Source organism: Dendrobates tinctorius, unplaced genomic scaffold (genome assembly GCF_039654945.1).
Source record: "Dendrobates tinctorius isolate UK_male_01 unplaced genomic scaffold, ASM3965494v1 ptg000013l, whole genome shotgun sequence".
In the NCBI taxonomy this organism is placed as follows: domain Eukaryota; kingdom Metazoa; phylum Chordata; class Amphibia; order Anura; family Dendrobatidae; genus Dendrobates; species Dendrobates tinctorius.
Genome location: NW_027361681.1, coordinates 10,879,984 through 10,898,390, shown reverse-complemented (window position 1 = coordinate 10,898,390; position 18,407 = coordinate 10,879,984). Strand labels below are relative to the sequence as shown.

Genomic DNA, 18,407 nt, shown 5'->3' with positions numbered 1-18,407 from the left:
GGGTACGCTATGCGGGACATCGGAAGGTGAATATAACCCGATTTTTTTTTTTTTTATTTTTTTTTTTAATTATTATTAACATTAGATCTTTTTACTACTGATGCTGCATAGGCAGCCTCAATAGTAAAAAGTTGGTCACACTAGTCAAACACTATGTTTGACGAGTGTGACCATCCTGTCAATCAGTTCTTCAAGCGATGCTACAGATCGCTTGGAAAACGCTAGCATTCTGCAAGCTAATTACACTTGCAAAACGCTAGTTTTTCCACGGGAATTTAAAATGCGATTTTCCTGCTGAATGGAATTCTGGAATTCTCGCGGTAACTTCCGCTGGAGTTCCGCAACGTGTGAACTTAGCCATACTGTGCCCTCTGAGCCTGCACACAGCACATCCTCACTTATACGATGCCACCTGAGCCTGCACACAGTGCAAGCTCACTTATACTGTGCCTCCTGAGCCTGCACACAGTGTAAGCTCACTTATGCTGTGCCTCCTAAGCCTGCCCACAGTGCACGTTCACTTATACTGTGCCCTCTGAGCCTGCACACACAGCACATCCTCACTTATACTGTGCCCCCTTAGCCTGCACACAAAGCAAGCTCACTACTGTGCCCCCTGAGCCTGCACACAAAGCAAGCTCACTTATACTGTGCCCCCTGAGCCTGCACACACAGCGCATGCTCACTTATACTGTGCCCCCTGAGCCTGCACACACAGCGCATGCTCACTTATACTGTGCCCCCTGAGCCTGCACACACAGCACATCCTCACTTATACTGTGCCCCCTGAGCCTGCACACACGGAGCATGCTCACTTATACTGTGCCCTCTGAGCCTGCACACAGGGCACGCTCACTTATACTGTGCCCTCTGAGCCTGCACACAGGGCACGCTCACTTATACTGTGCCCTCTGAGCCTGCACACACGGCACGCTCACTTATACTGTGCCCTCTGAGCCTGCACACACAGCACACTCACTTATACTGTGCCCTCTGAGCCTGCACACACAGCGCATGCTCACTTATACTGTGCCGCCTGAGCCTGCACACACGGAGCATGCTCACTTATACTGTGCCCTCTGAGCCTGCACACACAGCACACTCACTTATACTGTGCCCTCTGAGCCTGCACACACAGCACATCCTCACTTATACTGTGCCCCCTGAGCCTGCACACACGGAGCATGCTCACTTATACTGTGCCCTCTGAGCCTGCACACAGGGCACGCTCACTTATACTGTGCCCTCTGAGCCTGCACACAGGGCACGCTCACTTATACTGTGCCCTCTGAGCCTGCACACACGGCACGCTCACTTATACTGTGCCCTCTGAGCCTGCACACACAGCACACTCACTTATACTGTGCCCTCTGAGCCTGCACACACAGCGCATGCTCACTTATACTGTGCCGCCTGAGCCTGCACACATTGCACGCTCACTTATACTGTGCCCCTTGAGCCTGCACACAGCGCACGCTCACTTATACTGCACCCTCAGACCTACTCCTCTCCCACAACATTCTAGATGTCATTGTTGCTCTGCTTTCATGTTATGTCGGGTGTGAATCTTTGGGGTCAGAGGTGCCTTTATGCACTGATCCAGTGCTGTGGGACAAGAAGCTGCAATCTGGGAGGCCGTGCATCGTCTTACCCCTGTGATCTGCGCTCACTCATTATCAGGTTTATATATTGCTGCTGTGGCTCCTCCAGGGGGGTCCCCAGCTCTGGGGGGACCCCAATGAGGTGAGGGAGGGGCTCCTATCACAAGCTCCTTGGGTCATAACGGTGCAGACACTACTTCCACTGGGTGTAGTCTAACTTGTGACTCATTTTTGAACAGTCCCAGTCCAGCCACAAGGACTCCCCTTGCCAGGTGCCTGTAGGATATCCTGATCAGCTGTGATGACAAGCAGCGCTGACTCGCTGTAGGAGATGGTGACTCCTGCCAGGAAGTGCAACAGAGGGTCTGCACTATGGGGGATGATCACAGCTGCAGTGTTGGTTCTGCATCCTTTGCCTGTCCTTGCCGTTGATCTGACATTACATTCCAGAACTAGGAGGTTCAGGATGAGCAGAGCTCAAGACCCCCCCCCCAGGGCTGATGACTATGCTGGCCTCATCTTTGGGTGTCACACCCATAATACTACGGCAGCATCTTGGGGTCACCGCTCCCCCATAATCTGCCGGAGGAATCCTTACACTGTAATGGATCCTCAGCTGTATTAGTAGTGATGACTGGTGGAGCTGTGAGTGCCGCTGTCCATAAGGGTTAACTCCCTTGTTTCTGAGCCCAAAAATATTTTTGGTTTTTGCGCAACACTAGTGGAGAGACTGAGTCACTGCCGGTGCGGGCTCCGCAGGGATGCCATTGCTGTGGTCCAGTGGAATGATGGACATGCTGGTTCTTATTCTCAACTACCATATTGAATGTTGATTAGCTTTCCCCAGAACAAATCTTTCAGGAGCCGGGGGGGGGGGGGGGGGGGACCCTCTGCTCCGCCAACTCATCTGCACATGATGGTAAAAGTCAGCCTCGGTTGGGGGGGAGTTGCAAAGTGCCCAAATATAGAAATATTCGCATCACCCCCACCTTGCCACACAGCTGCCGCTGCCCCCCACCCAACACTACAGCTGACATTCTAGGCTTGCAGAATAGTGACTGCTGCTCTAGACGTAACTGGAGGATAAGACAGGGACGGACATCTCATTGTTGCAACCTGTGTGGCCACTCAGGGTCCCAAGAGGTAAGGGGGCCCATTTCTACTTACAAAGCACGTGCAATTTTGCATTTTTTAGGAGCTCTTGGGCTGCAAAGGGTCCATATAATGTTCTTGCACAGGGACCCTTTTCTGTCTGTGTCCGCCAGTGGGATAAGATGTAGCAGCGACAGCAGCTCTAGAGATGACTGGAGGATTAGAAGTAGCAGCAGAGCAGTGACTGCAGCTCTAGAGGTGACTGAAGGATTAGATGTAGCAGCAGAGCAGTGCCTGCAGCTCTAGAGGTGACTGGAGGATTAGATTTGGCAGAGCAGTGACTGGATGATTAGATAAGAGCAGTGACTGCAGCTCTAGAGGTGACTGGAGGATTAGATGAAGCAGCAGAGCAGTGACTGGATGATTAGATAGAGCAGTGACTGCAGCTCTAGAGGTGACTGGAGGATTAGATTTAGCAGCAGAGCAGTGACTAGAGGATTAGATGTAGCAGCAGAGCAGTGACTGCAGCTCCAGAGGTGACTGGATGATTAGATTTAGCAGCAGAGCAGTGACTGGATGATTAGATGTAGCAGCAGAGCAGTGCCTGCAGCTCTAGAGGTGACTGAAGGATTAGATGAAGCAGCAGAGTAGTGACCACAGCTCTAGAGGTGTCTGGAGGATTAGATGTAGCAGCAGAGCAGTGACTGCAGTTCTAGAGGTGACTGGAGGATTAGATGTAGCAGCAGAGCAGTGACTGCAGCTCCAGAGGTGACTGGATGATTAGATGTAGCAGCAGAGCAGTGCCTGGATGATTAGATGTAGCAGCAGAGCAGTGACTGCAGCTCCAGAGGTGACTGGAGGATTAGATGTAGCAGCAGAGCAGTGACTGGATGATTAGATGTAGCAGCACAGCAGTGACTGGATGATTAGATGTAGCAGCAGAGCAGTGACTGGATGATTAGATGTAGCAGCAGAGCAGTGACTGGATGATTAGATGTAGCAGCAGAGCAGTGACTGCAGCTCTAGAGGTGACTGAAGGATTAGATGAAGCAGCAGAGTAGTGACCGCAGCTCTAGAGGTGTCTGGAGGATTAGATGTAGCAGCAGAGCAGTGCCTGCAGCTCTAGAGGTGACTGAAGGATTAGATGAAGCAGCAGAGTAGTGACCGCAGCTCTAGAGGTGTCTGGAGGATTAGATGTAGCAGCAGAGCAGTGACTGCAGCTCTAAAGGTGACTGAAGGATTAGATGTAGCAGCAGAGCAGTGACTGCAGTTCTAGAGGTGACTGGAGGATTAGATGTAGCAGCAGAGCAGTGCCTGCAGCTCTAGAGGTGACTGAAGGATTAGATGAAGCAGCAGAGTAGTGACCGCAGCTCTAGAGGTGTCTGGAGGATTAGATGTAGCAGCAGAGCAGTGACTGCAGCTCTAAAGGTGACTGGAGGATTAGATGTAGCAGCAGAGCAGTGACTGGATGATTAGATGTAGCAGCAGAGCAGTGACTGGATGATTAGATGTAGCAGCAGAGCAGTGACTGGATGATTAGATGTAGCAGCAGAGCAGTGACTGGATGATTAGATGTAGCAGCAGAGCAGTGACTGGATGATTAGATGTAGCAGCAGAGCAGTGACTGCAGTTCCAGAGGTGACTGGAGGATTAGATGAAGCAGCAGAGCAGTTACTGCAGCTCCAGAGGTGACTGGAGGATTAGATGAAGCAGCAGAGCAGTGACTGCAGTTCCAGAGGTGACTGGAGGATTTGATGAAGCAGCAGAGCAGTGACTGGATGATTAGATGTAGCAGCAGAGCAGTGACTGGATGATTAGATGTAGCAGCAGAGCAGTGACTGGATGATTAGATGTAGCAGCAGAGCAGTGACTGGATGATTAGATGTAGCAGCAGAGCACTGACTGGATGATTAGATGTAGCAGCAGAGCACTGACTGGATGATTAGATGTAGCAGCAGAGCACTGACTGGATGATTAGATGTAGCAGCAGAGCACTGACTGGATGATTAGATGTAGCAGCAGAGCAGTGACTGGATGATTAGATGTAGCAGCAGAGCAGTGACTGGATGATTAGATGTAGCAGCAGAGCAGTGACTGGATGATTAGATGTAGCAGCAGAGCAGTGACTGGATGATTAGATGTAGCAGCAGAGCAGTGCCTGGATGATTAGATGTAGCAGCAGAGCAGTGACTGCAGCTCCAGAGGTGACTGGAGGATTAGATGTAGCAGCAGAGCAGTGACTGGATGATTAGATAGATGTAGCAGCAGAGCAGTGACTGGATGATTAGATGTAGCAGCAGAGCAATGACTTGATGATTAGATGTAGCAGCAGAGCAGTGCCTGCAGCTCTAGAGGTGACTGAAGGATTAGATGAAGCAGCAGAGTAGTGACCGCAGCTCTAGAGGTGTCTAGAGGATTAGATGTAGCAGCAGAGCAGTGACTGCAGCTCTAAAGGTGACTGAAGGATTAGATGTAGCAGCAGAGCAGTGACTGCAGTTCTAGAGGTGACTGGAGGATTAGATGTAGCAGCAGAGCAGTGACTGCAGCTCCAGAGGTGACTGGATGATTAGATGTAGCAGCAGAGCAGTGACTGGATGATTAGATGTAGCAGCAGAGCAGTGACTGGATGATTAGATGTAGCAGCAGAGCAGTGACTGGATGATTAGATGTAGCAGCAGAGCAGTGACTGGATGATTAGATGTAGCAGCAGAGCAGTGACTGGATGATTAGATGTAGCAGCAGAGCAGTGACTGGATGATTAGATGTAGCAGCAGAGCAGTGACTGGATGATTAGATGTAGCAGCAGAGCAGTGACTGGATGATTAGATGTAGCAGCAGAGCAGTGACTGGATGATTAGATGTAGCAGCAGAGCAGTGACTGGATGATTAGATGTAGCAGCAGAGCAGTGACTGGATGATTAGATGTAGCAGCAGAGCAGTGACTGGATGATTAGATGTAGCAGCAGAGCAGTGACTGGATGATTAGATGTAGCAGCAGAGCAGTGACTGGATGATTAGATGTAGCAGCAGAGCAGTGACTGCAGCTCTAGAGGTGACTGAAGGATTAGATGAAGCAGCAGAGTAGTGACCGCAGCTCTAGAGGTGTCTGGAGGATTAGATGTAGAAGCAGAGCAGTGCCTGCAGCTCTAGAGGTGACTGAAGGATTAGATGAAGCAGCAGAGTAGTGACCGCAGCTCTAGAGGTGTCTGGAGGATTAGATGTAGCAGCAGAGCAGTGACTGCAGCTCTAAAGGTGACTGAAGGATTAGATGTAGCAGCAGAGCAGTGACTGCAGTTCTAGAGGTGACTGGAGGATTAGATGTAGCAGCAGAGCAGTGACTACAGCTCCAGAGGTGACTGGAGGATTAGATGAAGCAGCAGAGTAGTGACCGCAGCTCTAGAGGTGTCTGGAGGATTAGATGTAGCAGCAGAGCAGTGCCTGCAGCTCTAGAGGTGACTGAAGGATTAGATGAAGCAGCAGAGTAGTGACCGCAGCTCTAGAGGTGTCTGGAGGATTAGATGTAGCAGCAGAGCAGTGACTGGATGATTAGATGTAGCAGCAGAGCAGTGACTGGATGATTAGATGTAGCAGCAGAGCAGTGACTGGATGATTAGATGTAGCAGCAGAGCAGTGACTGCAGTTCCAGAGGTGACTGGAGGATTAGATGAAGCAGCAGAGCAGTTACTGCAGCTCCAGAGGTGACTGGAGGATTAGATGAAGCAGCAGAGCAGTGACTGCAGTTCCAGAGGTGACTGGAGGATTTGATGAAGCAGCAGAGCAGTGACTGGATGATTAGATGTAGCAGCAGAGCAGTGACTGGATGATTAGATGTAGCAGCAGAGCAGTGACTGGATGATTAGATGTAGCAGCAGAGCAGTGACTGGATGATTAGATGTAGCAGCAGAGCAGTGACTGGATGATTAGATGTAGCAGCAGAGCAGTGACTGGATGATTAGATGTAGCAGCAGAGCACTGACTGGATGATTAGATGTAGCAGCAGAGCAGTGACTGGATGATTAGATGTAGCAGCAGAGCAGTGACTGGATGATTAGATGTAGCAGCAGAGCAGTGACTGGATGATTAGATGTAGCAGCAGAGCAGTGCCTGGATGATTAGATGTAGCAGCAGAGCAGTGACTGCAGCTCCAGAGGTGACTGGAGGATTAGATGTAGCAGCAGAGCAGTGACTGGATGATTAGATAGATGTAGCAGCAGAGCAGTGACTGGATGATTAGATGTAGCAGCAGAGCAATGACTTGATGATTAGATGTAGCAGCAGAGCAGTGCCTGCAGCTCTAGAGGTGACTGAAGGATTAGATGAAGCAGCAGAGTAGTGACCGCAGCTCTAGAGGTGTCTAGAGGATTAGATGTAGCAGCAGAGCAGTGACTGCAGCTCTAAAGGTGACTGAAGGATTAGATGTAGCAGCAGAGCAGTGACTGCAGTTCTAGAGGTGACTGGAGGATTAGATGTAGCAGCAGAGCAGTGACTGCAGCTCCAGAGGTGACTGGATGATTAGATGTAGCAGCAGAGCAGTGACTGGATGATTAGATGTAGCAGCAGAGCAGTGACTGGATGATTAGATGTAGCAGCAGAGCAGTGACTGGATGATTAGATGTAGCAGCAGAGCAGTGACTGGATGATTAGATGTAGCAGCAGAGCAGTGACTGGATGATTAGATGTAGCAGCAGAGCAGTGACTGGATGATTAGATGTAGCAGCAGAGCAGTGACTGGATGATTAGATGTAGCAGCAGAGCAGTGACTGGATGATTAGATGTAGCAGCAGAGCAGTGACTGGATGATTAGATGTAGCAGCAGAGCAGTGACTGGATGATTAGATGTAGCAGTAGAGCAGTGACTGGATGATTAGATGTAGCAGCAGAGCAGTGACTGCAGCTCTAGAGGTGACTGAAGGATTAGATGAAGCAGCAGAGTAGTGACCGCAGCTCTAGAGGTGTCTGGAGGATTAGATGTAGAAGCAGAGCAGTGCCTGCAGCTCTAGAGGTGACTGAAGGATTAGATGAAGCAGCAGAGTAGTGACCGCAGCTCTAGAGGTGTCTGGAGGATTAGATGTAGCAGCAGAGCAGTGACTGCAGCTCTAAAGGTGACTGAAGGATTAGATGTAGCAGCAGAGCAGTGACTGCAGTTCTAGAGGTGACTGGAGGATTAGATGTAGCAGCAGAGCAGTGACTACAGCTCCAGAGGTGACTGGAGGATTAGATGAAGCAGCAGAGTAGTGACCGCAGCTCTAGAGGTGTCTGGAGGATTAGATGTAGCAGCAGAGCAGTGCCTGCAGCTCTAGAGGTGACTGAAGGATTAGATGAAGCAGCAGAGTAGTGACCGCAGCTCTAGAGGTGTCTGGAGGATTAGATGTAGCAGCAGAGCAGTGACTGCAGCTCTAAAGGTGACTGGAGGATTAGATGTAGCAGCAGAGCAGTGACTGGATGATTAGATGAAGCAGCAGAGCAGTGACTGGATGATTAGATGTAGCAGCAGAGCAGTGACTGGATGATTTAGATGTAGCAGCAGAGCAGTGACTGGATGATTAGATGTAGCAGCAGAGCAGTGACTGGATGATTAGATGTAGCAGCAGAGCAGTGACTGGATGATTAGATGTAGCAGCAGAGCAGTGACTGGATGATTAGATGTAGCAGCAGAGCAGTGACTGGATGATTAGATGTAGCAGCAGAGCAGTGACTGGATGATTAGATGTAGCAGCAGAGCAGTGACTGGATGATTAGATGTAGCAGCAGAGCAGTGACTGGATGATTAGATGTAGCAGCAGAGCAGTGCCTGCAGCTCTAGAGGTGACTGAAGGATTAGATGAAGCAGCAGAGTAGTGACCGCAGCTCTAGAGGTGTCTGGAGGATTAGATGTAGCAGCAGAGCAGTGACTGCAGCTCTAGAGGTGACTGGATGATTAGATGTAGCAGCAGAGCAGTGACTGGATGATTAGATGTAGCAGCAGAGCAGTGACTGGATGATTAGATGTAGCAGCAGAGCAGTGACTGGATGATTAGATGTAGCAGCAGAGCAGTGACTGGATGATTAGATGTAGCAGCAGAGCAGTGACTGCAGTTCCAGAGGTGACTGGAGGATTAGATGAAGCAGCAGAGCAGTTACTGCAGCTCCAGAGGTGACTGGAGGATTTGATGTAGCAGCAGAGCAGTGACTGGATGATTAGATGTAGCAGCAGAGCAGTGACTGCAGTTCCAGAGGTGACTGGAGGATTAGATGAAGCAGCAGAGCAGTGACTGCAGTTCCAGAGGTGACTGGAGGATTTGATGTAGCAGCAGAGCAGTGACTGGATGATTAGATGTAGCAGCAGAGCACTGACTGGATGATTAGATGTAGCAGCAGAGCAGTGACTGGATGATTTAGATGTAGCAGCAGAGCAGTGACTGGATGATTAGATGTAGCAGCAGAGCAGTGACTGGATGATTAGATGTAGCAGCAGAGCAGTGACTGGATGATTAGATGTAGCAGCAGAGCAGTGACTGGATGATTAGATGTAGCAGCAGAGCAGTGACTGGATGATTAGATGTAGCAGCAGAGCAGTGACTGGATGATTAGATGTAGCAGCAGAGCAGTGACTGCAGCTCCAGAGGTGACTGGAGGATTAGATGTAGCAGCAGAGCAGTGACTGGATGATTAGATGTAGCAGCAGAGCAATGACTGGATGATTAGATGTAGCAGCAGAGCAGTGCCTGCAGCTCTAGAGGTGACTGAAGGATTAGATGAAGCAGCAGAGTAGTGACCGCAGCTCTAGAGGTGTCTAGAGGATTAGATGTAGCAGCAGAGCAGTGACTGCAGCTCTAAAGGTGACTGAAGGATTAGATGTAGCAGCAGAGCAGTGACTGCAGTTCTAGAGGTGACTGGAGGATTAGATGTAGCAGCAGAGAAGTGACTGCAGCTCCAGAGGTGACTGGATGATTAGATGTAGCAGCAGAGCAGTGACTGGATGATTAGATGTAGCAGCAGAGCAGTGACTGGATGATTAGATGTAGCAGCAGAGCAGTGACTGGATGATTAGATGTAGCAGCAGAGCAGTGACTGGATGATTAGATGTAGCAGCAGAGCAGTGACTGGATGATTAGATGTAGCAGCAGAGCAGTGACTGGATGATTAGATGTAGCAGCAGAGCAGTGACTGGATGATTAGATGTAGCAGCAGAGCAGTGACTGGATGATTAGATGTAGCAGCAGAGCAGTGACTGGATGATTAGATGTAGCAGCAGAGCAGTGACTGGATGATTAGATGTAGCAGCAGAGCAGTGACTGGATGATTAGATGTAGCAGCAGAGCAGTGACTGGATGATTAGATGTAGCAGTAGAGCAGTGACTGGATGATTAGATGTAGCAGCAGAGCAGTGACTGCAGCTCTAGAGGTGACTGAAGGATTAGATGAAGCAGCAGAGTAGTGACCGCAGCTCTAGAGGTGTCTGGAGGATTAGATGTAGAAGCAGAGCAGTGCCTGCAGCTCTAGAGGTGACTGAAGGATTAGATGAAGCAGCAGAGTAGTGACCGCAGCTCTAGAGGTGTCTGGAGGATTAGATGTAGCAGCAGAGCAGTGACTGCAGCTCTAAAGGTGACTGAAGGATTAGATGTAGCAGCAGAGCAGTGACTGCAGTTCTAGAGGTGACTGGAGGATTAGATGTAGCAGCAGAGCAGTGACTACAGCTCCAGAGGTGACTGGAGGATTAGATGAAGCAGCAGAGTAGTGACCGCAGCTCTAGAGGTGTCTGGAGGATTAGATGTAGCAGCAGAGCAGTGCCTGCAGCTCTAGAGGTGACTGAAGGATTAGATGAAGCAGCAGAGTAGTGACCGCAGCTCTAGAGGTGTCTGGAGGATTAGATGTAGCAGCAGAGCAGTGCCTGCAGCTCTAGAGGTGACTGAAGGATTAGATGAAGCAGCAGAGTAGTGACCGCAGCTCTAGAGGTGTCTGGAGGATTAGATGTAGCAGCAGAGCAGTGACTGCAGCTCTAAAGGTGACTGGAGGATTAGATGTAGCAGCAGAGCAGTGACTGGATGATTAGATGAAGCAGCAGAGCAGTGACTGGATGATTAGATGTAGCAGCAGAGCAGTGACTGGATGATTAGATGTAGCAGCAGAGCAGTGACTGGATGATTAGATGTAGCAGCAGAGCAGTGACTGGATGATTAGATGTAGCAGCAGAGCAGTGACTGGATGATTAGATGTAGCAGCAGAGCAGTGACTGGATGATTAGATGTAGCAGCAGAGCAGTGACTGGATGATTAGATGTAGCAGCAGAGCAGTGACTGGATGATTAGATGTAGCAGCAGAGCAGTGACTGGATGATTAGATGTAGCAGCAGAGCAGTGACTGGATGATTAGATGTAGCAGCAGAGCAGTGACTGGATGATTAGATGTAGCAGCAGAGCAGTGCCTGCAGCTCTAGAGGTGACTGAAGGATTAGATGAAGCAGCAGAGTAGTGACCGCAGCTCTAGAGGTGTCTGGAGGATTAGATGTAGCAGCAGAGCAGTGACTGCAGCTCTAGAGGTGACTGGATGATTAGATGTAGCAGCAGAGCAGTGACTGGATGATTAGATGTAGCAGCAGAGCAGTGACTGGATGATTAGATGTAGCAGCAGAGCAGTGACTGGATGATTAGATGTAGCAGCAGAGCAGTGACTGCAGTTCCAGAGGTGACTGGAGGATTAGATGAAGCAGCAGAGCAGTTACTGCAGCTCCAGAGGTGACTGGAGGATTAGATGAAGCAGCAGAGCAGTGACTGCAGTTCCAGAGGTGACTGGAGGATTTGATGTAGCAGCAGAGCAGTGACTGGATGATTAGATGTAGCAGCAGAGCACTGACTGGATGATTAGATGTAGCAGCAGAGCAGTGACTGGATGATTTAGATGTAGCAGCAGAGCAGTGACTGGATGATTAGATGTAGCAGCAGAGCACTGACTGGATGATTAGATGTAGCAGCAGAGCAGTGACTGGATGATTAGATGTAGCAGCAGAGCAGTGACTGGATGATTAGATGTAGCAGCAGAGCAATGACTGGATGATTAGATGTAGCAGCAGAGCAGTGTCTGCAGCTCTAGAGGTGACTGAAGGATTAGATGAAGCAGCAGAGTAGTGACCGCAGCTCTAGAGGTGTCTAGAGGATTAGATGTAGCAGCAGAGCAGTGACTGCAGCTCTAAAGGTGACTGGAGGATAAGACAGGATGTAACAGCAGAATAGTGACTGCAGCTCTGGAGGTGACTGGAGGATAGAGCACGCCCAGGAAGAGGAGGAGCATCTGTGCTGAGCGTCTGCAGGCTAGGGCCTTGCTAAGCTCCTGGGAAGGGAGGTTTTTTCCTGCAAGGACTTTCCATCTGCCCCCTTCCCAGGAAAGAGGACTTTCCCTGGGACTGAGCGCCGGGGCTGTGCCCCTGGCTCCCACCCTCCGGCAAGCCAGCTGGGGGTGGGGGGCCTCAGCACCATCCAGAGGCCAGGGTGCAGCCAGCCAGTCCCAGGGAGATGGGGAAGAGACGGAGCCAGGAGAGAGGGGGTCGCAGGACCCAGGAGCCCCGGGACACCGGGCCCCCCGAAGCTGGTACCGTGGCGGCTCCTCCTCCCGGAGGAGTGGCGGCCCAGAGCAGAGGTGCAGTGGCAGAGCCCCCCAACATCTGGGGCTCCAGAGCTGAGGGAGAGCCATCCACCATCTACGCCTCCCGCATCCATGCGCACCTCTGCGAATATGAGGAGGCCGCCAAACAGCTGAGAAAACTCCGGGAGGAGTTAAGGGGAGCACGAGCGGTGGCTAAGAACCGGCTCCCCGCCTCGAGACGAGCTGAGGTCTCCGCCACGGTGGAGAGGCTGAAGGGGGCTATCAGGGCCTTGGAGGAGATACGGGCGGCTATCCTGAGTGGGAGCGGCCCCTTTGCAGAGAAACTGAAAAACGATGACCGGTTTAGAGCCATGACCGGAGGGTCTCCTGGGGGGTCGGGAGGCCCCTGCCAGGTGGAGGGCCAAGAGGAGGAGGATGGCGGAACATCTACGCCTGCCCCACCTGAAGGCCTGGTGAGCAACAACACCCAGGTAACATGCAGCGGGGTGGCCCCTGAGCAAGTGGCTCTCCCACCGGACTCCAGTTACTCGGAGGAAAGTGGGGGCGAGGGGGAGGCTGGTGGGAGTGGGGACAGTAGTAGTGAGGGGGGCTGCCTCGTCCTACAGCAGGTGAGGCAGATCGAGTCCCCAGAGCGGTTTGGCACACTGCTCTTTGGGGATGAGGTCTGCCCTGAGGACGAGGCAACCGGAAAGAGGAAAAAGAAAAAAAACAAGCGCAAGCCAAAAAACACCGTGGCTGACAAACTTATGTTTGTCCCTCTTTCCGGGGCCCCTCTGTCCCGCTGTATGGAACCCGCTGCCCACCCCGGCTCGGGCCCTGTGGTGGGTCCGCAGCGGGGGCGCGGGCAGAGTGATGTGTGCCTGGGCCTTACCGTCACATCTGGTGGTGGCGGTGAGGGTTCAGGCAGCGACATGGAGGTCGGTGCTGGTGCCAGTGGTGTAACAGCCGCTGGCGGTATTGGCAGTAGTGGTGTCCGGGCTCAGTCCCCGGTGGCAGGGGGGGCTGGCCTGGCGCTCAGCACGGGTACAGCCAGGACCGCACCTCCGGCGGTGAGTGCTGGGGTCCCTGGATCCCCCACGCACGGGTCCGTTAAGTCTGGTCCACTTATGGGGGTCCAGAGACCTAGAAAGGGCGCGGAGGCTGCTGTGAAGCAGCAGCTAAAAAAATGCAAGGGGCTGGTAGCTCCTCTGACGGCGCCCGTGGCAAGAGCGGGGTCCCCGGCGCGTAGACCCAAAAAGGGGTCCGTGCTGGGGGCACCGCCGCCGCTGGGCGATGAGGGGGAGTGGCCAGCCCTGCCAACATCAAGTGGTGGGTTCAGGGGCGCAGTGACAGTCCGTGAGGGGGGCGTGGCCTCCCCGAGTGTTGCCCAGCCTGCAAAGGCTGCGGCATGCGGGGGGGGCGTGTCCTCCTCGGCCGCTGTCCCGCCCGCTGTGCCCGCGTCACCTGGGGAGGGCGTGGCCTCGCAAGGGGTCACTGCTCTGCCCGGGGTGGCTGCGGCCGGCGGGGGGGGCGTGGCCTTGGCGGGCCCACTGCCTCCTGTCCCGCCTACCCCCTCAAGCAGCATAGTGCCCCCAAAAGTCGGTAGGGAGTTGTCGGGGTCCCCAGCCCGCTTACCTCCATCTGGTGGTGCGGGGGCTCTGGCGCTCCTTGGGAAGCCGGCAGGGGCGAACAGCAGAGGGCAGGGTGCGGTGGCAGTGGCCGTCCCTGTCCTCAGTGCAAAGACACCGCAAAAAGGAAAAAAAGTGGAGCCAGAGAACCCAGGAGCTGCTGCTGCTCCCAGGCTCGGGCAGGGCGTACTGAGTGCGCTCTGCTCGGAGGTATTTAAAGGGGCAGCGGCACTCCTGGACAAGAGTTGGAGCAGTGCCAGCAGCTCCAAGGAGCAGAGCACTGGCCAGTCAGGGCCCCCAGCAGGCAGGCAGGGGTACTGCAACACCAAGTCTGCTAATGTAAATAGTGGTCTATCTGGAAGTGAGAGTGGGAGTGAGATAGGAGATATTTTTGAAGAGCTGTTTGAGGACATAAATGGTGATGTGAGCGATATGGATGAGGGAGTGAGTGTGAATGTGGCAGTAAATGCTGGAGTGAGTGCCGGAGCGAGTGGAAATAATAAAAGAGTGAACGGGAGAGTGAATGAGGGTGCTGGCACAAGTGGTGGTAGTGGTGGGAGGGCTGGCCCGTCTGCCCCCCCAGCCGCGAGGCCCCAACGTAATTATGCGGGGGTCGCGGCTGGGGGTCGGGGTGGTTCCGGGGGGGTCTCCTCGCCTCCGGGCTCCGGGGACGGCGGTTTGCACCGCCGTTTCCTGGAGGCCCTCCAAAGGGGAGAAAGATCGATCATGGTAGAGGGGAGGACAGTGGACCTGTCTTTCTGGATAGAGAGACATGGCCTAGCAGCCTTCCAAAATCAAAGGGAGGGAGGGACTGTTTGGTCTCTCCCCACAGCCGGGCAGGGGCCGCCAAGAAGGAATGTGGTCCGTCTTAGGTGGGGGGGCAGTGAAGCTCGTCCACCTAGGAGCAAGGTGGTGGAGCTCCTCCTTAAGATGGGCTTCGGGGCGAATGACATCTTTGCCCTGATACACCCTTCGGCGTCCCGCTTCTTCGACGTCAGCTTCGTGCGGCCAGAGGGGCTTGAGCTCTTCTGGTCAAACTACGAGCTGGTGCGAGAAGAGCCCGGATGGCGAGACTTCGTGGCTCAAGCGGTGTCTCGCCAAAATTCCGTCAAGCGAGTGACCGTGGTTACATGTAACGAGTCACTCGCAGGCGTGGACATCATGACGTGGCTTTCCCGTTACGGGGAGGTCACCGAGGTCCCAAAAAAGAACAGGGACGAGTTTGGCATCTGGTCGGGGGGCTGGACCTTCATGGTCAAATTGAAGGTTTCCGGCGGCACGGTCACCCACATCCCTTCCTCGGCGTTCCTGGGAAGGGACAGGATCCTGGTCTTCTACCAGGGGCAACCGAAGGTCTGCCACAAGTGCGGCGACCCCACTCACTTCAGCGCCAACTGCAAGGTGCAGAAGTGCGCGTTGTGTGGTGGGGTAGGTCACCTGGCTGCCTTGTGCAAAGACATTCGGTGCCACCTGTGTGGTGACCTGGGTCACCCTCTCAGCCGCTGCCCTCGCTCTTTCTCTAATGCCGCCACAGGCCCGGTGGGGGGAGACCGCGGGGGGGCAACCCCCGGTGGCGCTGCTTCTGCTGTGGCAGGTGGTGGCGAAGGGGGAAGGGCTGAGGGGCCAGTGAGGAAGGGCAATGCTGCAAGGGGCCCCGCGTACCAGCGGAGGCAGGAAAAACGCCAGGGAGGTAAGGGACAGGTGGAGCCTCGGGCAACCGGGGTGATGCCTGCTCCTCCCTCCAGGCCCGTGGCCAAAGCCTCTGAGGCCCTGGGGGAGAGTGCGGTGAGTGAGGAGATCAGGAGGATGGAGAGAGAGGAGAAAGCGGCTGACTCGGACAATTCCTCTCAGTATGAAAGTGTTGATGAGGATGTCCAAGAGCAGCCTACAGCACCAGGTGGCAAAACCAGGCGTGCCAAGCGCAAAGCGGTGGGGAGGAAGGCTGACAAGCCTTCAAAGTCCCCCCCGCCCCCGACCACAAGGGTGCATACGGAAGGGCCCGCTGACCCCCCTCTGATCAGACTCTCCAACCGGTTCAGCGCCCTCGGGGGTTCAGATGATGAACCGCAAGACGAGGGTACTGGGCCGGGGGTAACACCGGAGGGTCCTTCGGGGGATGGCGGAGTCCGTCCCTCAGGGGGCATTGCTCCTCCTGAGGGGGGGACAGACCTGGAACCCGGGGGCGAGGACACCGGGGGGGGTGGGATGGACACGTCGGGAGCTTCCCTGAAAAGGAAGGTGTCTGACCCCTCCCCAGGAGGAGGTAATAGCGGGGTAGGGAAGAAATTGGCCATCCAACTCGATCACCCATGATGGCTGAACTCGCCCCGTTGACGCTGGCGTCTATTAATGTCGCCAGCATTAAGTCAGATGCGGCTCGCTTCACGGCCTTTGATTTTTTCTCCCGGATTGAGGCAGAAATTTTATTCTTGCAAGAGACCAGACTAACAGACATGGGGGCCATCTATAAATCACGGAGGGAGTGGAGGTGCGGGCCCTCATACTGGTCTCTTGCGGCCGAGCCGTATAGCGGGGTGGCAGTCCTTTTTAAGACTGCAGCAGTTGAATGCCGACGGGTTACTGAGTTGGAAATGGGGAGGTGCCTGATCCTAGATGTCTTCATGAGGGGACAAGAGCTCCGGCTCATCAACATCTACGGCCCGCAGTCCAAGTGGGACCGCAAATGTCTCTTCCTGAGGATCAAGCCCTTTCTTTTTACGAGCCGACAGGTGGTCTTCGGTGGGGACTTCAACACCATTACGAGGTCCCGTGACCGGGGGGGTCCCGGAGATCGCCTGGCTTATGATAGCGTCGCGTTGAATAGCATAGCCAGTGAAGCTCGCCTGGTGGATGCCCACATCCGGCACACCCCAGGTCACGGAGGTTTCACCTACCATAGGGGTAGCTGTAGGTCTAGAATAGACAGGTTTTTTTTGAAGGAGGACGCCATCTTTTCTGCTGTGTCCGCCGTTGAGGTGGAGTTCTCCGATCACTGTCTAATTTTCTTTTCTCTGAATGTTGCAGAGACTCCTCGGATGGGAAGAGGGCTGTGGAAGCTCAATTCGTCCCTGCTGGAAGAAGCGGAGGTGAGACAATCCTTCGAGGATTTTCTTCAGAGCCAGGTACCGCTGTTGGATCTCTGTAGTAGTAAGTCAGAGTGGTGGGAGATCTTCAAAAAGCGGGTGGCGGGGTTCTTCCGTCAGCTCTCGAGCCTCAGGAGTCTGAACAGGCACCGCTTGTACCAGGCTCTGGGGAGGAAACTCGAGCAGCTTGTCTCGACTGGAGGTGACCGAGAGGAAATCTCCAGAGTGAAATCTTTGCTCAAGAGGTGTCAGTATGATAGGCACACATCTTTGGTTTTTGAGAGGGACTTCGGGAAGTACCGCTCGCCCGACCCTTACAGAAACTGTAAGATGTCAGTGAATTGTAAGATGGTGACAGGACTGATCGACAGTACGGGGTCCCTGAACAGATCCAAATCAGGGATCCTGGAGGTGGTCAGATCCTTCTACTCACACCTCTTGGAAAAGAAGGATCTGGATCGGGACAGGATGTCGGCTTTCCTGGCTGAAGCCATCCCTGAGCCAGGGGGTGACCCCTCTCTTGGTGTTTTGGCAGAAGAAATCAGGGAAGAGGAAGTGAGACTGGCCATTGATGGGCTTCGGCTCAAGAAATCGCCAGGTCCGGATGGCTTAACATCTGAGTTCTATAAGACTTTTAGGGACTCCTTGGTCCCCCTCTTGACAGGGGTCTTTAATGAGTGTCTCTCCTCGGGCACTCTTCCCGGCTCAATGAGGAAGTCAGCCCTCATTATTCTGTCAAAGGGTAAGGATCCGTCCCGAATCGAGAACTGGCGTCCCATAGCGCTTCTCGATACGGACCGGAAGGTTCTGGCCAAGGTGCTGTTTAATCGGCTGGTGAAGTTTGCACCCCGGCTCCTTTCAGGGGCCCAGCATTGCTCTGTTCCAGGCCGCAGTACTTTTAGTGCTGTGCTCGGTGTCCGAGAGGCAGTGGAGCAGGGTAGGGCAGGTCACTGGAAGGGGTACTTGCTGTCATTAGATCAAGCGAAAGCCTTTGACCGGGTCAACCACGAGTACCTCTGGTCCGTCCTTTTGAGGTATGGTCTGCCTGGGAGGTTTGTAAAATGGTTAGAGATCTTGTACCAAGGGGCTGAGACTTTTCCGCTGGTGAATGGTTGGTCAGGTCGTCCTTTTGAGGTGGGTTCTGGGGTCCGTCAGGGCTGTCCGCTGAGCCCGCTTTTATACGTGTTCGCGATCGATCCCTTCCTAAGGAGGGTAGATCGTGGACTGTTGGCGGGAGTCGGGATGGACCGGGCGGGCTCTGGCTCCTCTCTGAGGGTGGTGGCGTACGCCGATGATGTTTCCCTGTTCGTATCCTCGAGAGGGGAGGCGGACTGGGTCATGTCGGAGGTAGTGCGCTACTCGGAGGCATCCGGGTCCATGATCAACCGGGATAAGTGTGAAAGTCTCTGGCTGGGAGGGGGAGATCCTAGTTTTGATCTCCCGGA

At 53.5% G+C, this 18,407-nt stretch overlaps 1 protein-coding gene across 3 annotated transcripts in view; it reads left to right on the top strand.

Annotated features, from left to right (window-relative positions):
• The window catches only part of GSN (gelsolin), a 60,788-nt gene that overhangs the window by 17,113 nt on the left and 25,268 nt on the right, over positions 1 to 18,407 (top strand). Inside the window, exon 2 of one of the 3 annotated variants that reach the window (XM_073558828.1) lies at positions 16,904 to 16,965. The exons of 1 other annotated variant lie outside the window; for it this stretch is intronic. In XM_073558828.1, the coding sequence (XP_073414929.1) occupies positions 16,915 to 16,965 (51 nt within the window). In that variant the 5' untranslated portion in view covers positions 16,904 to 16,914. Of the gene's footprint in view, positions 1 to 16,903; positions 16,966 to 18,407 lie in introns of those variants that run through there. One more of the 3 variants, XM_073558824.1, reaches the window with a different exon arrangement.